The sequence below is a fragment of the Platalea leucorodia genome (assembly GCF_965183815.1).
Source record: "Platalea leucorodia genome assembly, chromosome: 7".
Classification (NCBI taxonomy): Eukaryota; Metazoa; Chordata; class Aves; order Pelecaniformes; family Threskiornithidae; genus Platalea; species Platalea leucorodia.
In genome coordinates this window covers 70,986,031-71,010,098 of record NC_138829.1, presented here as the reverse complement: position 1 = coordinate 71,010,098, position 24,068 = coordinate 70,986,031, and the positions used below count along the sequence as shown (strand labels likewise).

General features: G+C 43.1%; 1 protein-coding gene across 10 annotated transcripts in view; it reads right to left on the bottom strand.

Annotated features, from left to right (window-relative positions):
- NAT10 (N-acetyltransferase 10) overlaps positions 1-23,741 on the bottom strand; it is a 50,675-nt gene extending 26,934 nt beyond the window's left edge. For 5 of the 10 annotated variants that reach the window (XR_014228786.1, XR_014228787.1, XM_082317873.1 and 2 more), the window contains exons 1-27: positions 22,858-22,983; positions 21,558-21,649; positions 20,712-20,883; positions 20,282-20,404; positions 19,317-19,378; positions 18,374-18,488; positions 16,927-17,034; positions 15,910-16,043; positions 15,441-15,534; positions 14,967-15,065; positions 14,286-14,422; positions 13,644-13,768; positions 13,185-13,335; positions 12,608-12,704; positions 11,717-11,833; positions 10,672-10,773; positions 10,490-10,564; positions 9,740-9,856; positions 9,418-9,551; positions 7,333-7,381; positions 6,592-6,685; positions 6,388-6,498; positions 5,184-5,356; positions 4,538-4,657; positions 3,439-3,537; positions 2,944-3,017; positions 325-408 (exon numbers count right to left, since the gene is read on the bottom strand). Coding sequence is in view for 6 of the 10 variants with exons in the window: in XM_082317873.1 (XP_082173999.1) it covers positions 325-408; positions 2,944-3,017; positions 3,439-3,537; positions 4,538-4,657; positions 5,184-5,356; positions 6,388-6,498; positions 6,592-6,685; positions 7,333-7,381; positions 9,418-9,551; positions 9,740-9,856; positions 10,490-10,564; positions 10,672-10,773; positions 11,717-11,833; positions 12,608-12,704; positions 13,185-13,335; positions 13,644-13,768; positions 14,286-14,422; positions 14,967-15,065; positions 15,441-15,534; positions 15,910-16,043; positions 16,927-17,034; positions 18,374-18,488; positions 19,317-19,378; positions 20,282-20,404; positions 20,712-20,883; positions 21,558-21,649; positions 22,858-22,965 (2,966 nt within the window). In the remaining 4 variants the exon portion in view is untranslated. Of the gene's footprint in view, positions 1-324; positions 409-581; positions 760-2,943; positions 3,018-3,438; positions 3,538-4,537; positions 4,658-5,183; positions 5,357-6,387; positions 6,499-6,591; positions 6,686-7,332; positions 7,382-9,417; positions 9,552-9,739; positions 9,857-10,489; positions 10,565-10,671; positions 10,774-11,716; positions 11,834-12,607; positions 12,705-13,184; positions 13,336-13,643; positions 13,769-14,285; positions 14,423-14,966; positions 15,066-15,440; positions 15,535-15,909; positions 16,044-16,926; positions 17,035-18,373; positions 18,489-19,316; positions 19,379-20,281; positions 20,405-20,711; positions 20,884-21,557; positions 21,650-22,181; positions 22,819-22,857; positions 22,984-23,624 lie in introns of those variants that run through there. The other 5 variants (XR_014228789.1, XM_082317876.1, XM_082317875.1 and 2 more) reach the window with 5 other exon arrangements.
- Positions 23,742-24,068: the final 327 nt, after the last annotated feature.

The window sequence follows — 24,068 nt, the reverse complement described above, 5'->3', positions numbered from 1 at the left end:
CTCCTGTGCATGATCAGCATCAAGACTTAACCATGTCACCAGAAAATTTACAATAAGCACCTAAGTTACATGAAGACAGGAGTATACTCTAGAGCAAGCCAGAATTCACAGCCGCAGTCTGGCCGTTAGAGGAACCACCGAGTACCCAGGAGAGCTCTCAGGTGCTCACACCCCAATTTCACCACAAAAACTGAGAATCTATGAAGGACGCTAAGTTCATTTTATCTGCGTTATCTCTTCAGCTTCACTCGCTTGAAAAACGTGATAATAAAGCCAGCAGGAAAGACCAGAGAGACCTCTGTGGAGTATTTCAACTTCCTTAACCTTTTCACGCTGACGACGGAAGCGTTCTGTCCTGCTTTGCTCAGCACCTCATTCCATTCTTCATCGTCACCCCGGATAATATATCTAAGTGAAAAAGGTAAAGGAAAATCCAAGTAAAATTGCTAGCACAAAGTAAAAAAAAATAAGGTGATTATACTGTCAGGCACCCGCTACTCTACAAACAAAGCCACTGTGTCAGCACCCAACCGCATCAGTATTTGGAAATACACACAAAAACTAGACTGGCAAAGGGATACCAGAGCTTGTCACGACTCTGTCAGCAGACTCAGTCCAAACTGGGTCAATAACAAGCAACAACTGTCCCCATCCCCATCCAGTGTCGAATGAAGTTCTCAGGAGCCCCTGTTGTACCCGTCACAGGACTGTTCCATGAAAGCCTCTCATCAGAGAAGCAGAGTGCTGAGTAGAGCACATCTGTCATGAAAGCAAAAAATAAGGCCACAAAGGTTACACTTGCCCTAGCAGCGGTGCGTACTTCTCCTTTGCCCACTAGCTTTCTTAAAAGAGACTTTCAGTCACTACAGCTTTAAGCCTGACAACCACAATCAGACCTATAGTCACTATATAGGTTTCTTTATAAAACCTTGAGGGCTTTTTGCTTTTCCCCCCTCCAAAAAAGAGAAGGATGGTTGTCGTGGTGAAGGAAGAGGATGCAAAAGCAATGGCTCATAACGGAACGTTAGCTAAATTAGCAGCTGCTCTTAGACCAGCAGTAAGCTTGACTGGTACAGTTTTTCTATATCAATCTGGGAAAAAACTGAAGACCTGCAGCTTGCTTTTGGAAAGAGAAATTAAGACAACAATTGCTATTCAAAGCAGCTCATGTTCTGTGCCCCTTGTCTGGCTGTTCAAGTACCCTGGAAATTACATACAAAGTTAACTAAGCAAAGCAGCCGTGTAGCAAAATTGAGTGGTTGCTCTCCATCTCAAGCTCTTAGAGACTTAGAATGGACTAGCCTTTGTTCGTACAAGGCTGAACAATACTGGAGAAAGCCTTTTCAAATCAAACAGCTCTGCCTCTTCTATTAGTTTTCTATAACCTGTATAGAAAAGTGTTCAAAATAGATTTTTGTCTCTCTCTCCTCATGGAGGAGAACAGAAATCTATTTCTGTGGAGAAAAAAAAGGGAACATGGTCCAAAATGACAAACAGGTATGTAACACTATCAGTGCTAAAAAATGGAATTAACACTTTTAAAAAATTCTGGTTATGTTGTTTTCCTAATGTGACTGACTTGCAAGTCACTTCAAATCGCATCCATTTTTGTCCTTCCTTCAAACGAGACAACCAAAGACTCAAAGCAGCTTGTATTCCTTTTCTCAGATTTAACAGAGATTAATCTAGAGCCAAAACAGGCAACTTCTCTGGGACGTCAGCACAGTAAACAGGATTTATAAGACAAAAAGTGGGAGGAGGAGAGAGAAGGGAGAGAATCAGTGGCACGTGTAACTCCTGTTGGTCCAGAAAAAGAGACATCTGCTGACACTTCAAGTAAATTGCTGGTTCAGCAACTCAGTATCCTACCAATTGTCCAGCTCTACAGCAGTTAAAAGGCATTCGTAGTTAGTAAAAGAAGTTCTGGTCGGTGGTTCTTTTTCTGTTGGTTTGGGGTTTTGATGGTCTTTTATTTGTTAAAGAAGAGAATATTAAAATTAGCCAGGTACTATTTTCACATGAGTTGCACACACAGCTAAGCTGGATAGCAGACAACAGGACCCGGGTATCCCGGTTTGAGGAAACTAATGACTATTTCTAGAAGCATGAGAAACTGTAAAATTAGAAACAGTCCACAGCCAGGCAGCTTGCTTTATTACCCCACATTATAGAACTATATAACTTATATATGTATAATATACATACTGTACACAGCCAGGATCGAGACCAACACATAGATACATAGTAAGAGCTACTGCCCTGAACAATTTACCATTTAAGTGACAAGAGAACAGATGTAGAAGAAGAATGTGCTCAAGCTCGTGCCAGAGGCACGGGGACACAGGCAAGGATTGATCCCGCATTCCTGTTTGCAGCACACCTGTGTGCAGCGCTGCAACGACGACGAGCCAGCCCCACCTCTAACAACAATTCAGTTCTACAGTTGCACAGACAGACAGGTCGCGCTGCTGCGCGGCTGACACCTGCTAACTCGCAACCTTTCGCTTTCTGTTCAAAATAGCAGCAGAAAGAGGGAAGTCGGTAAGTTCGCCCTTGGGAGTACGACACGCTTCTGGGGCAATGAATTCATGTCCTGAGGTAAACAGGTGAATGGCCTTGAACAGTTGTAACTGAACTTAATTGATACTGGAAAGAACGTTTTGAGTGTGAAACAAAGCAGCTGCTAACAGAGCCGATGAAGACCAAGTTATTGGCTGTCAGGCACACAACAGCCAACGTTTCCATTACCACAGCAGCACACGCTTACCTTACCTGGCCACTGTTGAAAATACCCACCGCTATTTCTCATTTATTGAAGGTTTGAGATTGCGATACTGCAACTACAGCCTTGTGCACAAGTCTCAGCAAGATGCGCGAGTGACCCGGCATTCAAACAGATATCGGGGAAAACTGGATTTGAGACTCATACAGATAAATTCTTACTGTGTAAGGTCCATTTCCTTCAGCTTCGCCACTTCTTGCTTGTGTTTTTCTTGGAATTCCTTTGCGGCTTCTTCCTACAACAGGACAGCACAACAGATGCATTAAGTTCTAAGGGCAACAGTGACCACGTAATGTAAAACGCCTTTCCCACTGAAAGAGAAGTACATCCCCTAAAACAAATACCAGATGATCCTGAAAAGCTTCTCTCTTTCATATAATTGCATTTTGATCTTATTTGTATACATATATTTGTAATACAGAACTCCAAGAGGAGTTTTTCTAACCTCAGTAGGTTCTGTGAAAAATCTATATTGCAGGTTAACAAAGCACGACTACAAGCATGTAACACAAAGCTGTCAGGTTTTAACTACCACAAAGTGACAGACCTGATGTGGAATTCTTTCCATCCCAGAAAATTTCCATTACAAGGGTTCTACGCCCAAGGGAACTCCACGAAGTGTTTACATACGTACGAAGAAGAAAGTTCATAATTACCAAATCGTCATTTAAAGATTTCAGTGTTGGCTCCATGACAATATCCTTTGTTGCCACCATCTGCTCCTCCACAGCTTTTTCCTGGACCGTGTTGAACAACTGAAAATGAAGCAAGCCAACACATGTACGACTTGCTGAGGTTTCTTCTAGGGTTATTGCTTTAAAATAAATAAGAAATGCTGTCTGTCCCCATGAAACTCTTCTAACCTTGCAAATATTATCAGGCAGTTGTTTATTTCTGATGCGTGCATTCCATCATACTGAAATAAAAAGCTCAAGGCTGCTTCCTGAAGGCAGGATTATATATAGCTTTTTATAAAAAGTGTAAAACCAAAATCAGTCAGCACTAACGTCACTCGCATAAATGTAGAGAACCCGTAGCTTACAACATACTTTATTAATACAGCATCACTTGATTAACATTTGCAGCTAAAAGCTGCATTTTTTTAATGTTATTTTCTTCAAGATAATTATAAGGGTGTTACGCTGAGCCAGTCACCTCTCCAGCAACCAACCTACGCCAGACTGCAGCAGCTTTGCTACCGTATCCTGACCCTTGAGAACGAGAGGCCCCAGACTCAGCAAGCAACTGCAAGCGGCTGGCAAGTGTCCTGTCCATCTCACCATTTGACAGCTCATCACGTTACTCCCTTTATCACAGGCATCAGAGAGAAAGAAAACCAGATCCAAAACTTCCCAGTTATTTCACTGGACTTTGAGTCCACCTCTAAATGACACTGGGAAAGGTTTTTTGTCAGGAAAAGTTGAGATGCCACCAATGCAGGGAACAACCATAAACAAATGGCTCAGGCTCAGCTGGCAACACGGGTTGTATGCTCAGCATTTTGGTCAGGACATTTCAACATTTAAACTGTAGGACAAGCACTATTATTTGGGAAAACACTATATAAATCAATGCCATAAATACCTCCTTTTTCCACTGGGATTTTCCCATTTTACAAAGAGGTCTACAGTCAATTATTTGGGACATGTTAAAGATACACAGTTCTGATTCAGCTTTCCGTTAGTGCCGGGCTCAGCACTGGAATCACGCTTTGCTCCAATACAACCAAGACAAAGCTCGTCATGACGCTATTACCTGAACTACTTTGCGGATGATTCTGTTGAAGAGGCCCATCAGCTGGCTGCCGGGCAGTTCCACCTCCTTCTCCAGCTGGTCCAGAGATTTATGCTGTAGGCCAATCCCCAGAAAAAGGGCCTGGGGACAGGACATGTATTTCAGCTACACAGGCTTTTAGAGCAAATACAAATATGTAATACCCTCTACACTCCCCACATTTTACCAAGCCCGTGCTTTACTCAAGTAGTACAAGGTTTCTCTGGTAGAAGCTGAAGCTTTGCTCAGATCACTGGAACACCCCTACATTATTCTGTAGATGGCAGGTGCCATTCCAGACTTAGTACAAACTAATACCTTTCCCCTGAAGTACAGTTCAAGAGCCAGAAGATTTTGAGGGGTTTTTAAGCCACAGTTCACACCGTATTATAAAGGCAGGGAGTACTTCGCTGAACAGACAACAGCATATGATGCCTACACATTTTATTCAAAGCAAATGCTAAAGGTGGAAGAACACTACAAGCAGGAGCAATCATGAAGAAGACTATAAAAGAAGCAATTAACTGAAACAAAGTCTTTTTTTTAAAGATGGCATGAAACGGGAAACTATTCCAAATTTATATACAAAGAGAGGTGAAGCATGGCTTGTTCTCACAGTGATACATACCGACTGTGCAGCAGAGAGAGAGATATCACCCATCTGGTTGAGAAAAAACATCCTGGCAATGGTAGGTACCATATCCATGATGAGATGATAGTCCACCATGTTGCGAGAGTACATCTCTAGTCTCTTCAGGTCATATGGGATGAAAACTGATTCTAATTCAGCACGGCTGATGGCTGATGGGTACAATAAAAGACAACGATGTCAAGACTGTTCTTCATAGCTGTCCAGAATCTCAGTATTTAACAAGTTCCTTTTCACATCCTTGAGTAAAGGGCAACTGCTACCCCATAGGTTCACTTCCCAACACGCTGCAGAATTCAGCACGCTGGGTACAACGCTGCTATTCAGGCTGGCTTGGTTATTCAAAGCCTTTTCAGACAGACATACGTCCGTATGAAAAACATTGCAACTGTCAAAACAGACCAGCATATCAACTCAAAGATGCCAGAGAGACTGAAAACAGTGAGGGCTGAGAAACACAGTTTGCCCAGTCTTTAACTATCTTACACTGGTTTTGCTGTTAAAGAGCTTTGTTCCCTTGTAGCAGCAACCAAAACTCTTTCGCCAAGACAGGTACTGAAAACCCACAAGACTCAGCTTACCAAGTTCTCTCTTTTAAGCCAGAACTGCCTTGTCTAGCCCCTTTTTTTATACTGCCTGTGTGTTTCTCCCAACAAGTGCTGCACTGAGCCCAATAACATGCAGTTGAACTAAAGCCTCTCTCTTAGAAAGACATCACATTCCAACTGCCAAATTACTGATGACACCGTTCTTCCCAAGATCCTAAGCAAGCTGCTCTGCTTACTGACCCTTGCTATTCAAGGCTTCCCTTTTAACTCCATACTGGATTTGGCAGGTGTCAGTATCCATCCATGTTTTGTCATGCATTTAGCCATTACAGTGACGAGCCCTCTATTTTTGGGTTACTTAAATCTTTGAGCAAAAAAGCAGGGGGAAAAAAAAAAAAACCACACCAAAACCCCACCACTACCCGTTCTCGGTGGCAGAAAATGTCCTCTTAGCTGTTGCTTAGAAATACAAGCATTTTTCTGGATAATAGGAACAAAACACAGTAACTGACCAAGAGCAATCCATGGCACTTCACAAGAGACATCATATAACGCATGTATTTGAGAACTCTGATAAACATACACACAGACTTTAAACTGCAATCTAACTGAACAGCGTGAGCCAGGGTACTCACGTGGTTGTGGCTGCTGTTTGATATTTTTGTTCTGTAGAATATTCAATGCCAGCGAGGGAGAGAACGTGCTGAACTGGTAGGAGAGCAGAGAAAGGAACCGCCTCCTAAAATCTATAGGACAAGATGATAAAATAAATTACTCCTGTGGACTTCTAGAATAAATATCCCTAAAGATTCTTCTAGTGTTGGCAAAATCAAAGTTACCTTTCCAGAAGGCAGTAAGCCAAGGCTCCTGTTCAGTGTCCTCTTCATTCAGCATCTTCAGCATGATGCACGAGTGCTCACCAGTCAGGTCGTTCTAGTAAGTAAGATATATTTCCCATCATCCCCGTGAACCTTGCACTCTATGCTCAACTGAAGGCAGCAAAGGTCTTCTAAATCAATAACAACAACTCATGTATCAACTGCCACTGATCACCACCACCTCACGTCAAACCTATGAACTTCCAGAATTTGGTAAATCGCAGTGCTGAGGGATTTTGGTTTCTTGAGGTAACCAGTAGTCACCAGTATTGCAAATTCCAGGTACAGCTCAAGAGCCAGAAAAACAAAAGAAAAATGCAGTGACACAGGCCAAACAAATTATTCTCTCCAAAAGTACTATAACTGCTAGTGCTATTTTTTGTAAACACCTCGAAAAACAAGAGCAGTCAGGTCAAGGGCCACTTGCATGTTTTACCAATGACCGCATTAATAACCCTCAACAGCTGCACCTTTGCTCTAATTCTTCCGTGCAAACTACTTAGAAGACCACATTCACAACGCTAAAACTTTACTCCCCTTTAGCTAACTATAGGCGCAAAGAACAAAAATGAACATAAACCAAACCCCAGATGTAGTCTCAGAAAACTTTCCTGCCCAAATCACATCTCAGAGAAGCTAATGGAAAGATGCCCAGTGATTTCAATAGGGCTGGATTTCATTCAGAAACAGGATGCTACTTACTGGTGTCTGCCTTAGATAAACTGGCACAAATCCAGCACGTTTCCAAAACCTGGGGAAAGGGAAAAGAGAAAATGCATTGGGAATTACAGAGCTGTTGATTCTACAATAATACTTGTGGTTAAATGCAATCTAACTACTGTACAAGAACAACTGTTGAAAACTAGGCAGAAGTCTGTAAGACACCCCACCGACTACTGGAAATGAACACTGACAGAAAGCAGTAACAGCAATCAAACTGACGGAGGGTCTGACTTGGAGGAGCGAAAAATGATGACTGTGATATCAAAAAATGAACGAACTTTCAAAGGCTGGGAGACATGATACGGGAGTTACTGTATTTGACAAGCTTCCGGGACCTCCTTTAAAAACAGGCAAACAGGTTTTCACCAACAATATCGCAGACTGCTAAGGGATACCCTGGGGAGGGGCTGAGGATTTACAGTTTCCTTCAGAGACTCTGCTCTTCCTCAATGAATGATGATTTTCCCTGGCAACTTCCAGGTTTCAAACAGTCACTTGTGAACCAGAGAGAATCCCCGACTGATCAGCAAAATCCTGCTGACATCCCTTTCCATCCTCCCGTTCCTTCTCGCATCGTAGTTGCGAACTGACCCCACAATTCATTTTGCTCCGTAAAAGGAGGACTAGTACAAAAAGACCTGCTGAGACCAAACATATGGCATCCCAGACAAAAGAAAGAAGCCAGGCCCCAGAGCAACCGTCACTGGCAACCTACCTCCACAGGCCACGGGACGACTGCTCATCAGCTGCACAGGACCTTGCAAATTTTCAGCAGGAAGCCCTACATGTGCACCCCAGCCTCTCCCTACCCCACTACTCGTCCTTCTTTCATCCATCCCACCACAGCTAACAAATAATTTAAAAAGAAGTAGTGAAACACTTTATTCTCCCCCTCAGCCCTGAGACAGATCGTTCAAATAAAGCAAGACATCTGAACCATTTGCTTTATTATTTGCAAAAACTAAGACTATTTCACAAAAATCATTCAGTCCTGACGCTCTCCTGCACAGCTAAACAATTCACCATCACATTTTGGCATGAATTTTGTGGCACGCTTGCCATGGAACCAAACAGGCTATGGTCTCTCTTATCTGAAATCCCAAATCACACGTAGCTGTCTAACATCGTTCTGACTGGGTCAGTCACAATTTGCCCTTACTTCTTCTGTTGAACTCAGTCTCATCTCATGTGCTTGTACCGCACCCTAGGTCCTCTGTAAGTGGGGGCAGGCCAGCAAGGAACCAAGGCTGTAGGTGATAAATGACTGCTTTGCTTTTAGGCTAGCAACAGGAAGAATTCTGCATTATTTTGCAACTGTCGCCCAAACTACGGATTCACCACTTCCCACACTATGGCTAAGAAAGTCTCAAAACCCTAGATATTTTATAGAATTTGATAATACTAAAAAAGTTAGCATTTATTACAAAATCATATGCTTTTACATAAAACTATGTTGTAAAATGGAGGTAAAACGTAAGAAAAATTAATAAATGATTTACAGCTGCAGTAACTCCGTTCCTCCTTTTTTGCAGAAAAGCAAGAGGCAGCTGCAGTTGCTGGTGAAAAGCATTTACATTACTTAGGAAACTAACAACTAGTTTTGAAGTCAGCAGCAGCTCAAGCTTCTACAGGTCCCAGGAAGTAGTATTTAACTTCTCCCTACTTCTTACAGGCTGTTCTTACTGCTCTAGCCTGGAAAAACTGAGCAATTAGAGCTAATTAACTGTTTAGAAGGGTCACAGAGACAACCAAGAAGGGAATGGGTTCTCCCTCAGAAGGAGTTTGAGGAAAAACGACCCTGAAGGACGCACTTAGGATCAGCCCTACTGTACATCAAGAAAAGGTCTTACAGGAGAAGTGGGCTGGGACCTGTCCCAGTTTTGGAAGCCAAGTGAAGCACGCAGAGATACAGAGAATGTCCAAGGGCTAAAATATCTGCATCTATGTCTATATACATTATATTATTTATATGTATTATAAATAATATACATTATTTTAATAACTGTATAATTTATAGTTATATTTTTGCACTGGATGTAACTAGGAAATAGAATAATGTCTTACTTGAGTAATCTTGGTGTTAGGCCATAAGATACGCCTAGGTAGTCTAGGTGTTCGGCTTGTCTCTCGCTCAGTTTGAGAAGTAAAGGAGGCAAGTCTTTCCGAGGTGTCACAACCTCCTCTAATAAACTAACAGTCTGAAAGAGAAAGTGGAAACGGGTTAGTAGCAATCCTCACAGAAATCTGAAAATTAGATCTCTTATTCTGTATAAAAAATAAATATGAGTATTTCCTCCTTACACAGAGAAGTCATTATTGAGACTTACAGTGAAAAACAAACAGCTTAGCACAATAGAAAATACAAGAAATGCACTGAGCTCCATACCTCACTGCTTACAGTTGCAATTTCTTTCGGCTTTTGAATTGGTTTTTCTTCCAAACATGGAAATTTGCCTTCATAGTACATCTGCAGCAAAGTCAGCGCTCTGCTGCCGTAGCCCATCTGTGAGGTAGGAACAACAGACTCTAAGCAAAAAGATGGATCTAGTTTTTAAGACAGGGCAACAACATTCTCCCCTTACAAACCCATTAACGATCATCAGTGCAGAGATCACTCAGTCACTGCAAAAATGCATTTTCTTTGCTAGAATTTTTCTTTGCTGCTAGATAGCAGCTCCATGGAGAAGGACATTACAGAACCTGGATGTCCGAAATCACAAGGAGAGCCCAGCTGGTAGTTCAGGACTGTGTAATAATTCTTGGTGCTTAAGTCTGGCACTCAGAAAATGCCAAACACCAGCGTGAACATTTGGTAATCTCACAATAAATGTCACCGGATGTCGATTGGATACTACTGCTTGGGTTGCTGGCATGCTACAACGCTGCCCAGTAACGGCAGGAGCACTGGTGTGCTACCCACCCAGAGGGAAGCAATGTCCCCAGCCCGCTCTGGCATCTGACCATTTCCGTGTCTCTGACCTCATTCTGTTACTACCGCTGGCTCAGCCTCCAAGCTTAAAATGCTGAAAACTGGAGCAATTGAAATGTTTGCCCTGTTCTGGAATTCTGCCTGTACAGCCATTCTCACGGTACCGCTGCTGACTATTCACAACAACCGGCTTCCAAAATACTTTACCCCCTGATAATCTGGGTGAACTGCAATACGAACAACACGCCCACCAGAGAGGCCCCCGAAGTCCGGATCCTGGAACTGCGTAAGAGACAAAAGTCAATTTAAAGAACACAGATGGGTACTCTGGAAATAAGAAATAGGGCTGAAATGTATCTTGGGTGTGAGTACACAGCCACATTATTCACCTGCTCTGAAATGGTCCAGGGAATAAGATCACCAGAAGCTTTCTTTCCCCTAGAAAGGCTGTTCATGATAGACTGGCGAGAGATCTCTCCCTCCATGCACACCTGCCAGAAAAGGCAAAAGACCATTAATGGAGAAAAAGTATTTTCTCCTACAGTCACTCCACTACAGCAGAATCAAAATTTATACTCAGTTGCTGAGTCCATTATGCGGTGTTGACGTTTCATGTGATCCCTGCTCTGCAAGAGGATGAGCAAACATGTACGTGCCAACAAACGGGCTCTGCCCCTAAAAGCCCTGTCGCAAAAAGCACGCCCGCGGGCCAGCCAGGTCCATCTGACGCAGCGGGCGTTACGCTAAGGTGCAACAGAAGCCTGAAGAGATTAAAGCATAAAAAGTGCTCTATGCATTTTCTGTAGTCCATCAACAGCAAACATAAAAGCTCGTCCCACCAATATTTCTCTTTAAATGTCATATATTTTTCATGTAAATGGGGCTTTTTCTTTTAAGAAAGAGCAGCTTTAACTAGCTGCATCGAACACAAATGTGTTCTTAAGGAAGGAAGGAAGGAAGCATACAGTCAGACACCCAAAAGCCAAGGGCTGAAATATTGCTACATCTCTAAGCGCACACATCGGAGGAGTTTGTATTTTTGCAGTTCTACTGCAAATAAAAGGAAAGCTAGAAACATGGGATAAACAGAGTGAACCAGTGAACCAACTCTCCTTGCAGGAAGTCGAAATGGGAGGACAAAAGCATCTCTTGAAGCAGTAGTTCAGCTCCTCAGAAGGCTTCTCAGCACAAACTCATTGTGGAGACTGGGAGGCCTATGTGAAATGATCGGTATCACCATGTACTTACACTGCAATTAGTGTTAACGAAAAAAGGGGGGGTGGAAGGCCTTAATACACCATCGTAACACACACAAAAACAGAGCCCTAAGCTACCATCTACTCCTAGATAGTACACTGATAGTACACTGTCTCACAGCAGCGTACTGCTTCGTTATCGAACAGTTCACGTCATAGATACCCGCTGCTCTCTTACCTGAACAACAGCGAGTACTTCTGGTAACGAATTCTGGGTAGGTGGAACAGGTGGCAAAAGGCAAAACAGATGATGGGCAGGTGCATCAGATAGCATCTGGAGGTCATTGGGTGAGTTCTGGAGGGTAAAGACATACCAGAAAGTTGAAGAATTATTCCATGAGAACAGCTTCAAAGTCCAGTGTAATGTTAGTAGCTGACTTCTAAACAATCCTCCATTTTCGGAATTTAGGGCTATTAAGAAACTTGGAACTAGTACGATACTGATGGGTGAAGAAGCTCACAGGCCAGTTCATGGCTGTTATACTACCGGACAGCATCTGGTTTTTTCAAGTGAAACCTCTTGCTCTAATACGTATAGAACTGAACTTTCTATTTTTACATAGCTACTTATTTCTTAATCTACCAAACCTTAAATAATTTTTTTAAGTGTCAGATTTTTAGCACTCAGTACTTCAGTACTTACGGATTTCACCACTCACATTTACTAGTCACCCATGGTCTTGAAACCTTGAGATGAATTATTACTCTTTTCGGCAGTACAACGGTACTACTCTTTTGGTTAACTTGAGGCTACTAGAACATGGTAAAGAGAATTGCAAAAGAAGTTCATCACTGATACTATTCTGACAAGCTTGTAGGCTCATCTAGAATTTAGTCTCCAGAATTTCTCAAGACAAAAATATTCCAGATATCTGTAAATCCAGTATATTCAGCGAAGACCAAGGCAGAGATCTTCTCAGAGAAATGGGAATACGGATCTGTATACAAGAAGCAACTGAAGCTATTCAGAAACCTCAATTAGGCCAATTCAATTAGACTGTCATAACAATCACCGCTCCCTCCACAAAATTCCTAGCTGAAATGTTGATAGAAGTTGCACAAGCTTTACCTTGTAGTGTGAAGCCACATAGAGGGCCATCAGCCTCTGCAGAAAAACTTCTGATGCTCTGTGGTAACAAAAAAGCGTGTCTCTATTCACGTAGTATCTAAACACAGGGGTTAAGGAAACAACCTCCTTGGAAATAAGGAAAAAGCTCCTTGCTGCTTTAGGGGTAATATTTCCAATACAGCCTTGGGCTACATGCTGGTTTGTGCTCTTAGACTCTACAGCTCTGTCTACAAGAATGAATGACTTTGGGCAGTGTTGATAGCTTTCGCACCCTTCATCTGTAAAGCTAAACCTTTTATATCTCCAACAAGGACTTCCCTTCATTCAGCCCTTCCTTAGGATTGTCTCTGCAGTAAAACTGGAGTTTGGGAATGTCCTGGTAACACACACCACCAGTCTTATAAGGCAGCGGTAAGAGCTTAACTCCAGAAGTGTGGTATTAATAGACTTTTGCCAAAAGGTCATGTGCTGAGGTTATCACCTTAGCTGGAGAACCCACCATTAATCAGCTTGAGAAAGCCTCCTTCACCTGAAAGCAATATATTTTGATCAGAGCACATCATCTGAGTAAGGATACAGGTCACAAGTCTCAGGCAGCGGGCAGCCGGAGATAATTCTGGTGATGCTGAGACAGTCCAAACACAGCAGATCATTTAGCCACTTTTCAACTGGGTCACCAGGGGCATATCTGATTGACTCATGGAGGGAGACTTCATGCAATGTACGAGCTGCAAACAGATTTCAGAGAAGAACATTTAGTGTTGGAAGTTACAGCTAGCAAAGAATCCAGTAGGATCAGTGTCCTTTGAAGGGCTCCCAGGAAATTAGAAAATCATTACTCATATAGCTTTCATCCCTTAAAAGCCTTTACATCTGAAAATCATGAGGAAAAAACAGGCGAGTTCCTTCACTTTCCCATACCACTGCCTTCCTACAGCTGCAAAGTCCGCGGACACATGGGATACCCACAGGGCTCGCCAGTCAGCAGCACCGGAGACCACGGTTAGACGCCGCAGTCCAGAACACAAAGGAGTACCTGAGGTGAGTTTAGCCGTGGCTGTAGATTTGTTCTCTGCTGTCATGGTGACTTGGGTCTGGGCACTCTGTTGACGGAGCTGCTGAATGAGCTTCAGAGAGAGTGATCGACCGGTACCCTCATACCTGAAAAGCAGAAGAGAAAAGTCTGAAGCAAATAACTAAGCAGCAAGCCTGAGCCATGGGGAAGCTCCGGCACAGAACTAGGCTGCCAGAGCTATGAGCCGTTCGGAGGCCTGTGAGGGCCCCAGCCATCTGTGAGAATCACTGCCTTTTGATGTTCTTGTGCATGTAGGACAGGGCAGCCTACCCTGCCACTCTTAAGTCTCACCATATTGGAAGGAAGATGTCATTCTTCCCTCTCTCTTAACAGACTGCACAACCCAGTTTATGTATTTGCTCCTTGTAGCAGAACAGAAGAGGTGCAAGTCAAACACTTAATGAATCCACAGTGGAACCAAAGGAAAGCAGCAAGTTCAAGTACTGACTCTTGGTTCTTTTAAGGAGCAGTTCCACGACAGATCAAGAATTAGCATGACCTGATGTAATAGTGTGTAATAAAAAAAGTACTGTAGATAAGAAATAGTCCACTGACACTTGCACAGCTGCTTTCCCAGGCAGAGAGTTGCTGCTCAAGCCTTACCCGTTGATTGTAGAAGCCATGAAAACAAGGTAAGGGCCTAGCAGGCTTTTCACCAGGGGTAGAGGAATGGCGGCAGCTTCATCAATCACAACAAGTTCAGCTTGACCCAGTTTCACAGAATCAGCAGGGTGTATGTACTGCAAGGAATGAGAGGACACCGTCACTGTCAACAACAGCTTCTCTGGGAATCAGGGAAATGTCAGAGTTGGCAAAGAAAAACATGAAAACATATGAAAACAAACATACGAAAACACATGAAAACAAACAGTCGGGAGAGGGTTCATGTTACCCTCACAAGAACTGGGCCACACATCTTGTTTTGCGTATTTCCACACAGATTCATCTGCAGAGATCGTGAAAATAAAGGAAATCTAATCCCTAGAAACATATGCTCTTCCTTCACTGTTTCTTTCGCCTTCCTTTGCTTTTGTTTCAAGAAGAAACCCATAAGTAATTAGCAAGGGAGCTTTGTATCCTACAAGTTATTCACAGAAAGAAACTAAGATATTTTGTGAAAGTCACTCACCAGGAAAAAAAGGTCTGCCTTAAAGCAAAATCAAGCAGGACAGTTACACATCACATAAAATGAACACGCTTAAAATCAAAACACCTACAGCATCGGTAAAGCCAACAGTTAGGAGCAAAAAGTGGAAAGGCAAGAGTGCAGAAGAGGCCAGTTACCTGAATGGTCTGTCTGTGCTCCTTGAACACATTCACTCTGACAACAGCCTTGTTAAACTCCGGATTTAAAGACTGAACAATCTCATAGTCCAGATGTTCCTGAAAGAAAACATTGTTATACAGTATGAATAAGCCAAGGTCTAAGAAAAATATTGTTTACCATTATCATCAAAATAAGCTCACTAAGAATACACTGTTATTTCAGATTCTAGTTCGAAACTCTTATAACAAAAGCTTCAGAGGCCCGAGAACTGAGAAATTATTTACTTATGTTAAAAACTATTTCACAAAGAAACTGATTTACTCAACTTAAAAACAGAAAAGGAAACATAACTGTACTATGATTCATTTTTGCAGAACATTACTAAAAAGCCTGGTAGCTAATATACGTAAAGGAAAATCACAGATGAGATGCAAAACCCCTCCTAAACAGGAACACTGTGAAAGTACTGTAAAACAGTCTGCTCTCCTTACCTGATACTGCAGTGCATCAAAGCCTTTAAATATGAATTCAAAGAGAGTGTGAAGGTTATCAGGGCTTGGAGATGTGACAAAGATATTGGAGTAACTGCACAGAAAAATAAAAGAAGAGTTTAACTCTTTTTCTAACAAATTTTACATATACATACTAAGTAGAATGTTTTCTTTACCCAAGGGGTTGATTTTACCTAATAACCAAACCACAGCAGATTCCTTTAGACGCTTATCTCAATTTATGCGTGATTAGTTTGATTTTTAAAGACTGAGGTTTTCTTATTACTATAAAACAGAAAAACTTGGATATCAGTGTATGCAGCAATCAAAAGATATAAGAAGAATAAAAAGGAGGGATGTTAGGACTGGAAATTACAAATATATTCAGATCCTGTCATCTTTTTTTTTTTAAAAAAAACCTCATGGATGCAAATAAAGCCTGGGAGACTGAGGGGGGGGAATCACTCACCCAAAAGCTACTGCTCCAGCAATAGCCAGCCCCAAAGCAGCAGATTTCCCACGTCCCCTGGCTGCTGTTAACGCCACAGTGCTCCGTAAAGTCTTCTCAGAAATGGCTTCAATAAATTTTAGAACTGCTTTTGCCTGATGATCAGAAAAAAACCAGAAAACAAAGATCAGCTGTGTTTAAATTGCTTTCAGCATTACTTACCCTTACCACTAGTACATGTCTTCTTTCCTAGAACAGGAAGAAGGAAGAGAAAGACATGATGGGAGAGCTGAACATTAAAAGCCAGACAAATAATGTGCAAGAAGTGGTAATCTTGACCCACTGAGTTCTTGAAATTATTCAGGTCACAACACAGATCAACAATCTGTACAGCAATTCTCAATTACTAGCTCCATGCCGCTGACCACAGAGTATATTCAGCAAGACGGGAAGAGGCACACTGCTCTCAGAGGAGGAAGACGAACATATCTGGGCAGTGAGAAGACCTGCTGTAAAAGGGCTTAAGCCGTGCACAGCTCTGGGAGCCACCCGGCTGAACTGCAACTTCCCAGCGGATACTCCAGAACAGGAGAGACAATTGCAACAGGGCCTTCATTTGCACTAGTCAGTGACTCTCAAACTGGAGTAAAAAACGTGTAGGGGAGGCAGGAATAGGGGCATATTAAAACATGATACGGATTCTCCACTTCTATTCAGAACTAAACTGAACAGAAACTTCAGGTTAAGTTTCCTGCTTATTTCAAACCCTCAGAGCCCATCATCTTTTTAAATGTGGACTTCTCCAGATCAGCTTCCCATCTCCATTCTAGTCTTTCCACTTAATCTTAACTTCAGGAAGAAATCACCGATACTGTCACTGAGCTACCACGTCCGATCAATTTTTCAAGGAAATCCTCTGGGACCACACCCATCACCGTTCACACTCAGATTTGATTACATGCAAGAAGAGACACAAACATCAATACCCAAGGTGCTGTGTCAAGCACAGAGTATCTCAAATTTAAACACCACACCAACCTGGTCCAGGGTTTTACAGCCATCCACCAAAACTCCGACAGGCTGTGTATCCTGCAAGCTCTCCTTCAGTTCTTTCAGCTCCAAGTCCTGCGGCCGGAGGCTATCTTCCTATAAGCACAGGATTTACCGTAACAGGATTAGTAAAGGACACTTCAGCACTATTATGTCTTTGTGATGTCTTCTGATATCTTTTATCAGGCAGAGAAAAGACATCAGAAAGGAAATGTTACCACAAGTTGAATATACTCCCTAAAACCAGAAACGTTTAAATGGACAGATATTTAACACTTCAATTTTAATGCATCTGCAGGAGAATGGTTACACAAGAGGCGGGTAGCCCGGCTTCCCCAAGCTTGGAGGAAAACGGGAAAGGATTTTTCAGTACACAGTAACTGGAGAATGGCATTGCTAGGAAGAAGAGACCATGGACAAATTTTCTGAAGAATTTAATTCATTTTTCAGTCTTCAGGCTGTACCAAAATGTTATGATCTTTGTTATACCTGTCATACGAGGTGTACATATTGCCATGTAGGGGGAAAAACTACTGCAACAGCAACAGATCAGTTTTCAAACCGATATCAAGATTTTCAAAGCCAAACAATAAACTTGGACACAAAAGCAATCAATTTTAAATGGGAATGAATTCTAGTTTTCCTTATTGTCACTTAAAATGCCAAAGGCATTGGTCTATCCATCCAACAGATAAGTATTTGTGCTGCTGTCAGTATTGTTATAATGCTAAGGGGGGGGGGGGGGGGGGAGGGGGGTTCTGTCTTGTTTTTTTAAAATCAGTGTTCTGTTAAAATGTTTTTACCAAAAACGGTTCAAAAGCTTAAAGATTTCCATTTAAAATTGGTTCCATTTTACTTTAGTCTACAACTGAAAGTGATACAAGGATACATTTCTAACAGCACAAGCTATATGTCTGGCTTATATTCCATGAATGTTTCCCAAGATGTGGCATGCGTAAGTCAGAAACTGAAACAACCACTACAGCTTCTAGGTATCAGGTGTCTCCTGAGCTTGTAATATACTTATTTCCAAAGTGTTTTCCCACCCTCCAGACATGGAAAGGTCTTTTTATTTGTCTCATCCCCACTATCCATCAGCTTGAAATCTCTCTATCCGCTTCTGAAACAGCAACCCCAGCAATTAAGCTCCACCTCACTAGGCTAAACAGCAATACAGCAAAATCAATAAATACAGGCAAGCGCAAAGAAAAAAAAAGCTGTGACAGGAAAAAAAAAAAAAAAAACAAGGAGAAAAGAAGAGACGGCTTCCCTTGCTTCACCCAGGTGTAATTTTTGCAGAACATTCTACTGCGAGACCATTATTTGATGTAAATCAGGGTGAAAGGAAAGCTTCCTCTTTTTTAATTCTTTAATACACCATGGTCAACTCAGACCAACTTCTCCCAAGGCAAAACAGCTGACATCGCTTACTGACCTGTGACTGTGGTGGAACAGGTGTGATGTTTGCAACGTGACTGGAGATGGGCAAGATATTCAGCTGATCATCAATCACGATGCAATTCTTGCATGAGGCCAGAGAGAGAATGAACCTGAGCAGTCAAGCAAAGGCAACTCAGTAAAAACACGAGCAACACAATTGCATTTTAGTAGCTAATTTAAACTCTCTCCTAAATCCAGACATAGTATTTACAGCTACAGCTACTTACAGCTGAGCTACGACAAGTTCACACAACTGGCAGTATGCCTCTTACCATAAAATCAGGGTCATCTACACAAAACAGGTATCATTTACCAGGATGTCTCCAAAGAACACTAACTAAAGATGATCTGCCAAGAGCGTATTGAAGCGGGAGGTAGCTGCATAAAAGTGTAGGATGTGAATCCACAGCCATTGCGACAAACGCTGACCCCCAAAGACTGCAGTCAGTGCTGCTTTATTCATCCTTATTTCTGACATCCCATAACCACCGGCATGCTAAAGAATGATTTCTGCAATTTTCCTATGGCTAGAGCTAGGGCTCACTCGCTCAATAAGAGCTGCTTATTCTATACAACAAAAGCAGAGGAAACACCTTTACAAGACACTTCTAAAACAACAGAGAACACTCCACACTGAGCAGTTTTATGTTTTACAGTAGCGCAGTAAGTATCGGAACTTCAGTGCATCTGGAGCATATGTTTCTACAGAGTGTTTCAGGAGACTCAGAACAGTTTACAAATTTGGGTCTATTAGCGTATATTCCTTGTAACATATGCCAAAATTTTGTATACAATTCCTGCAACAACAAACTTTGCAGCCAAGAAGCCCTATGCCAAAGCAAACCCATAGGATGCTTTCCTAATATGACTACACAACGTTGTTCCAGATGCTTTTCTTGGGCACGCAGCCTAGATCCTTTACACTCTTAATAACTTACCTCTCATTAAACCGTCCTACCACGTCCTGGTGTGCCTCTGTTCTATATCGAGAGTGTACATCCTGAAACAAAAAGAAAAAGTCAATCTGGAGAAGAAACAGCAGTAACGGTGATATTTACAAGGTGGCTACTCATGGGACAATCCAACTTCTTTCCCACTCTCGTGGATTACAGTCTCCCTTTCCATCAACACCGCATCCCAGACAGGATTCCGGTTTTCTGTTTGTTGTGAAACAGCCACGTTTTCCAAATACTTGTTAAAAATATATTTTTCCTACCAATACTTTTTACAATGGTCTTATTTATTGTTGCCTGACTTAAAGGTCAACTCTGCCATGTACAGAACATTTGAAACACCTCAGGGATGCTATGAAAAAAGTCTATCACTTTAATTCACCTAATAGCATTATTACTAATAGAAACAGTTCCTGCTCTAAGGGTAAGTATACTCAGTGTGAATCATAGAATCATAGAATCATTAAGGTTGGAAAAGACCCTTAAGATGATCGAGTCCAACCGTTAACCCAGCACTGCCAAGCCCACCACTAAACCATGTCCTCGAGCACCACGTCTACCTGGCTTTTAAATACCTCATTTGTATCTAGAAATATATAGTAGTTGTGAAGCTGATCTCACCCAGAAACAGGTCACAAAACACTCAAAAGGCCTATTTTTTACTTAGCTTTCTGTTACATAGGCAGATAGCATAAATACTTTCCAGAACTATTGTGAAACAAAAGAACACAGTTACATTTGTGAACACCAGGCGTTTCCTCCTTGTAACCTAGCAGCATTTCAAGACACAGAGGTTAGCAGAACTGCCTAGGCATAAGACATTCAATCACAGATGAATGAAGGAGCAGGAAAGATGACAGAAGGAAGACCATAGCCTATAACAAAAGCAAAACTTAGCATCACCACGATGTACCTGCTTGTATAACACAGACACATTACGTTGAACATACCATGGTCACTGTATAGAGCTGCTTCAGCGAGTTCATAGTTCTCAGGAGAATCACCACAATTCCACCTCCTTCTACTGTTTCAACAGTTCTAGCTAGCAGGTTTGGAGTCAAGGCTTCAAAATCCTAGGAAATAAATAAAACATCAAAGTTGCCTAGAGTTCACCAGTGCAACTGGCACCTACTAAAAGGAACGGAAAATCTGAAAACATTATTTCTCAAAGTTTAACTCACACTTGACATTTGCATTAGTCAACGTCCCATTAAAATTCTACCAGCAAGGCTATCTCACCCTCACAAAACTTGTAAGAGATACATAAGGCCATCATAATTGAAATAACAGAAGCAACAAATACTATTCCTTCAGCATTTAAACCGAAAGCAATCGATACGAGTGCAATGTCCTTTTCAAGTCAAAAGTTTAACTCCTTACCTGAAGTACACACATGCCGAAAGTGTTACCAAGAATCTTATGAGTTTCATTGTAATAGCAGTAGCGAATGTTTGTGGCTGCTATAAATAATTCAAAAGGATCGTCGTCCTTTATGTTTAAAGTTCCACTTTTAATCTTCTTCTGTAGTTGTCTCATCCTCTTCTTCCGGTGGCTGGAGAACAAAATTATACAGAAGTTTTCTTGGAAAAAGGTTTGAGAAAAGTGCGTTCAGGCCTACGTTCAAGTCTAATCGGAAGTCAGAGCGCAGCCTCCAAGGAAAAAAAATCTTGGATCACACTTGCTGCTTTCACGACATGTTCCCGTGTGCCTTCAGCCCAGAGGGGTGGGTGTCACACAGAACCAGCCGTTTCTGCAAGAAACTGCTTGGTTGGAATCATGCAGTTTCAGGTAACACTTCCTTCCTGGCGTTGTGTGCAGACTATAAGTACGCACACGCATCTAAGAATTAAAATTTTAAACACTTTTTCAAAATGAAGGCATTCTAATGCTGAATCTGCATTCAGTCCTAAATATTCCTGAGGCTAAAAAGCTGAGGAATTAAAGTTTTGGCCTTTTGAGGTTAAAAAGGTGAGGAAGAGACTGGCCCAGAACAAGAGATAGTGTTAGAGCTACAGAAAGAAACCAGAAGTACCTAGTGCCGATGTCAGCTCTATCAGGGAAGCCCAATTTTAGTCCTGGAAGACCAAACTTCCTATAGCTCCTCCAAGAACTAATCTTGTTTCTCCTTAAAACCAAACCATGCAGCCTACACTCAGCAGACCAGTCACGGAGCTTTTGCTTCACACAGAGCAGCGACCGCAGCATGAGACACAAGAGGTATCTTACCTGCTAAAGCCCAGCTCCTTTTTGTAACACCACAGGACAGAGGGTCTGGCCTTTACAGTTGCTTTAGACAACATGTGATGAAGTATGACCACCTGCCAAAACACAGAAACGTTCCTGAACAACTGTACTCACGACCTAACACAGAAGAGCAAAATATTTTTCTATACTTGACCTTACAGCTGTTTTTTCTACCAACCAACCCTGCGCAAAACAGAAGGATGCCTTGACGTTTTGTGAAGGTTGCATTCCTTTTTACCCAGACCTGTGTCTGTGCCCTCTCCCGGGCTGCATGACATTGAAGACACTGAATTATACCCACCGCTTCCTTTGCACTCTTCTTTGGCAGAACTGCTAACAACCACACAAGCAGAAGGCAATTATTCCAGGCTAAATACAGTTCTTAGTATTTGTCTCTTAGTATGGATTTCGCACAACCTTTTTCAGACTTCTTCTACAATTTAACAAGATCTCATTTTGAATTTTAATCCTCTAGCGGGTTTGGCAACCCACCTCACTGCTACACAGCCTGCACGTTCAGTAAGCACGCTTGCTGCTTTGGAACCCAGCTCATCAGTGAAAATACCAAACACAACCAGACTCAGGATCTGCCCCGCCAGAACTCACCTGTCCACTTTAGCAGTAAATCAATGCCAACTTTCTTGTACCGCCACCCGATCGACTCATTATTTTCCAATTTTTATAACTAGTTTGTTTTACTTCCCCAGGAACTGGAGCTAACTGAACTGACTTATCCTAAAACATAGGTTTGCCATGCCTTCCCACTCAAAAAACACGTCCAGAGTCTCTGAAGAGAAAGGAGCTAGTGATCAATTTCTTCCGTACGACATTACCAGGGAGGCCCAGCCCGAGCTCCGGCGCGGTGACATCTGCAAGATGCCTCCGTACCTAAAACGTGGCTCGAGGGCAAAACCGTAACATCTTACGGGAGAACCGGGAGAGGAGAGATGCTCCTGCTAGCCAGAAAATCAAATAGCTTTTGCCCCAGTTTAAAAAAAAACATTCCGATTTGCCTGCACTCGCTTTATTTCACGTCCACGAGCTTCTCAGACGGGAGATGTGGAAGGACCAAGTCTCCTCAGCCGTTTCTCAGACCGCGGTGAGTGGCCCGGTGCGGGCCGAGGGACGCCATCGCTCTGCCTGCTTCTGTACGCTTTTAAACGCTTGCTTTACAGAGGAAAAGCCGGTCCCGGGTGGGTTACAGATCAGCCGTTCTTGTGCATCGGCACACCCCCCGCCTCGAGGGCAGGCCGAGCCCCTCAGCCCGCCGGGAGGGCCTCACCTGGTCCTTGCCGCGGTCCCCGACCACCACGAAGAGGGCCCGCTGCCGCTCCGCCACCCCGTTCTCGATCAGCACCCGAATGCGGTTGTCCACTTTGCGGCGCTGCATGGCTGCGGGGCTCCCGGACCTTCCCTCCCGTGCCCCGCTCCCGAGGGCCGCGGCCGTGCCGTCCCCTCCCGCCCGCCCGCCGCCGCCGCCTCCTCAGCGGCACCGACGGCCCCGGCGGCTCGCGCCACACCACGTGGGAGCGGCGCGGCCCAGGGCGCGCGCGCCGCGCAGCGCGGCAGGACCCCGAGGCTGCCCATGCTGTTCGCCTGCGCGGCCTATCTAAATAGACATATATATTTAAAGAACTTAAGCTGGTTTTCCACATGGGAAAGTCGCAGTGGAGTTGAGAAAGCACACAGCGATCAGAGCCTCGGCGGCGCCTTTATTAATGCAGAGTTCAGGGGTTGCCGTGCCCGGGCCCGGGGGCGCCGCCGGACGTTGTTCTCACAGGGGAGGCGGCTGCAGGTACCGGCCCCCGTGTGAGGAGAAGGGGGAGAGGAGCCGCGGCTTAGGCCCGACCTGAGGCTGAGCCTGCAGCACCCAGGACTCGGCTTAGAGAGAACGTCTCACTGTGAGCACAAGCACGTAGAAAGTAATCGCTTTAATAACAAGGATTCTCCATCTAGGAAAAATACAGGCGTTTGGGAAGGTACTTTTTAAATATCCTATGTATCTTACATATTAAATTACCTATGCATCTTACTCTGTGTATTACTTACGTATCACATGCACCAAAACAAGTTAGCACCTGGAAATAACCCTGACTCCTGCGAGCAGCCGGCTCTCCGAAGCCCAGAGACACAGCCCGGTCCCGCCACGGGCGCTACCCACTTCCACGTCTCTTCTGCTTGTTTCACTTTGTGTAACCGACTGCAAAAAGGGGATAAACCAAACTTCAATTCAATGGCAACACTGATTTTATTTTTTTTTTTTTTTTTAAATCCTTTGTTCTAAATAAATCTTGCTTGCAAAACCCAGCCCCGCTGGAGTGACCACCGCATCTCCGATGATTTTATAGATACCCCATTTCCACACAGCGCGGGTCCGTTAGCGATGCGCTGTGTCACTGCGTGGCCTTTGGTACTGTTGAGAGGGGGGGAAAAAAAAAGGGCATCTGGATACACAGTATTCCCATGGAAACAAGACTGCAGAACGCAAACAGC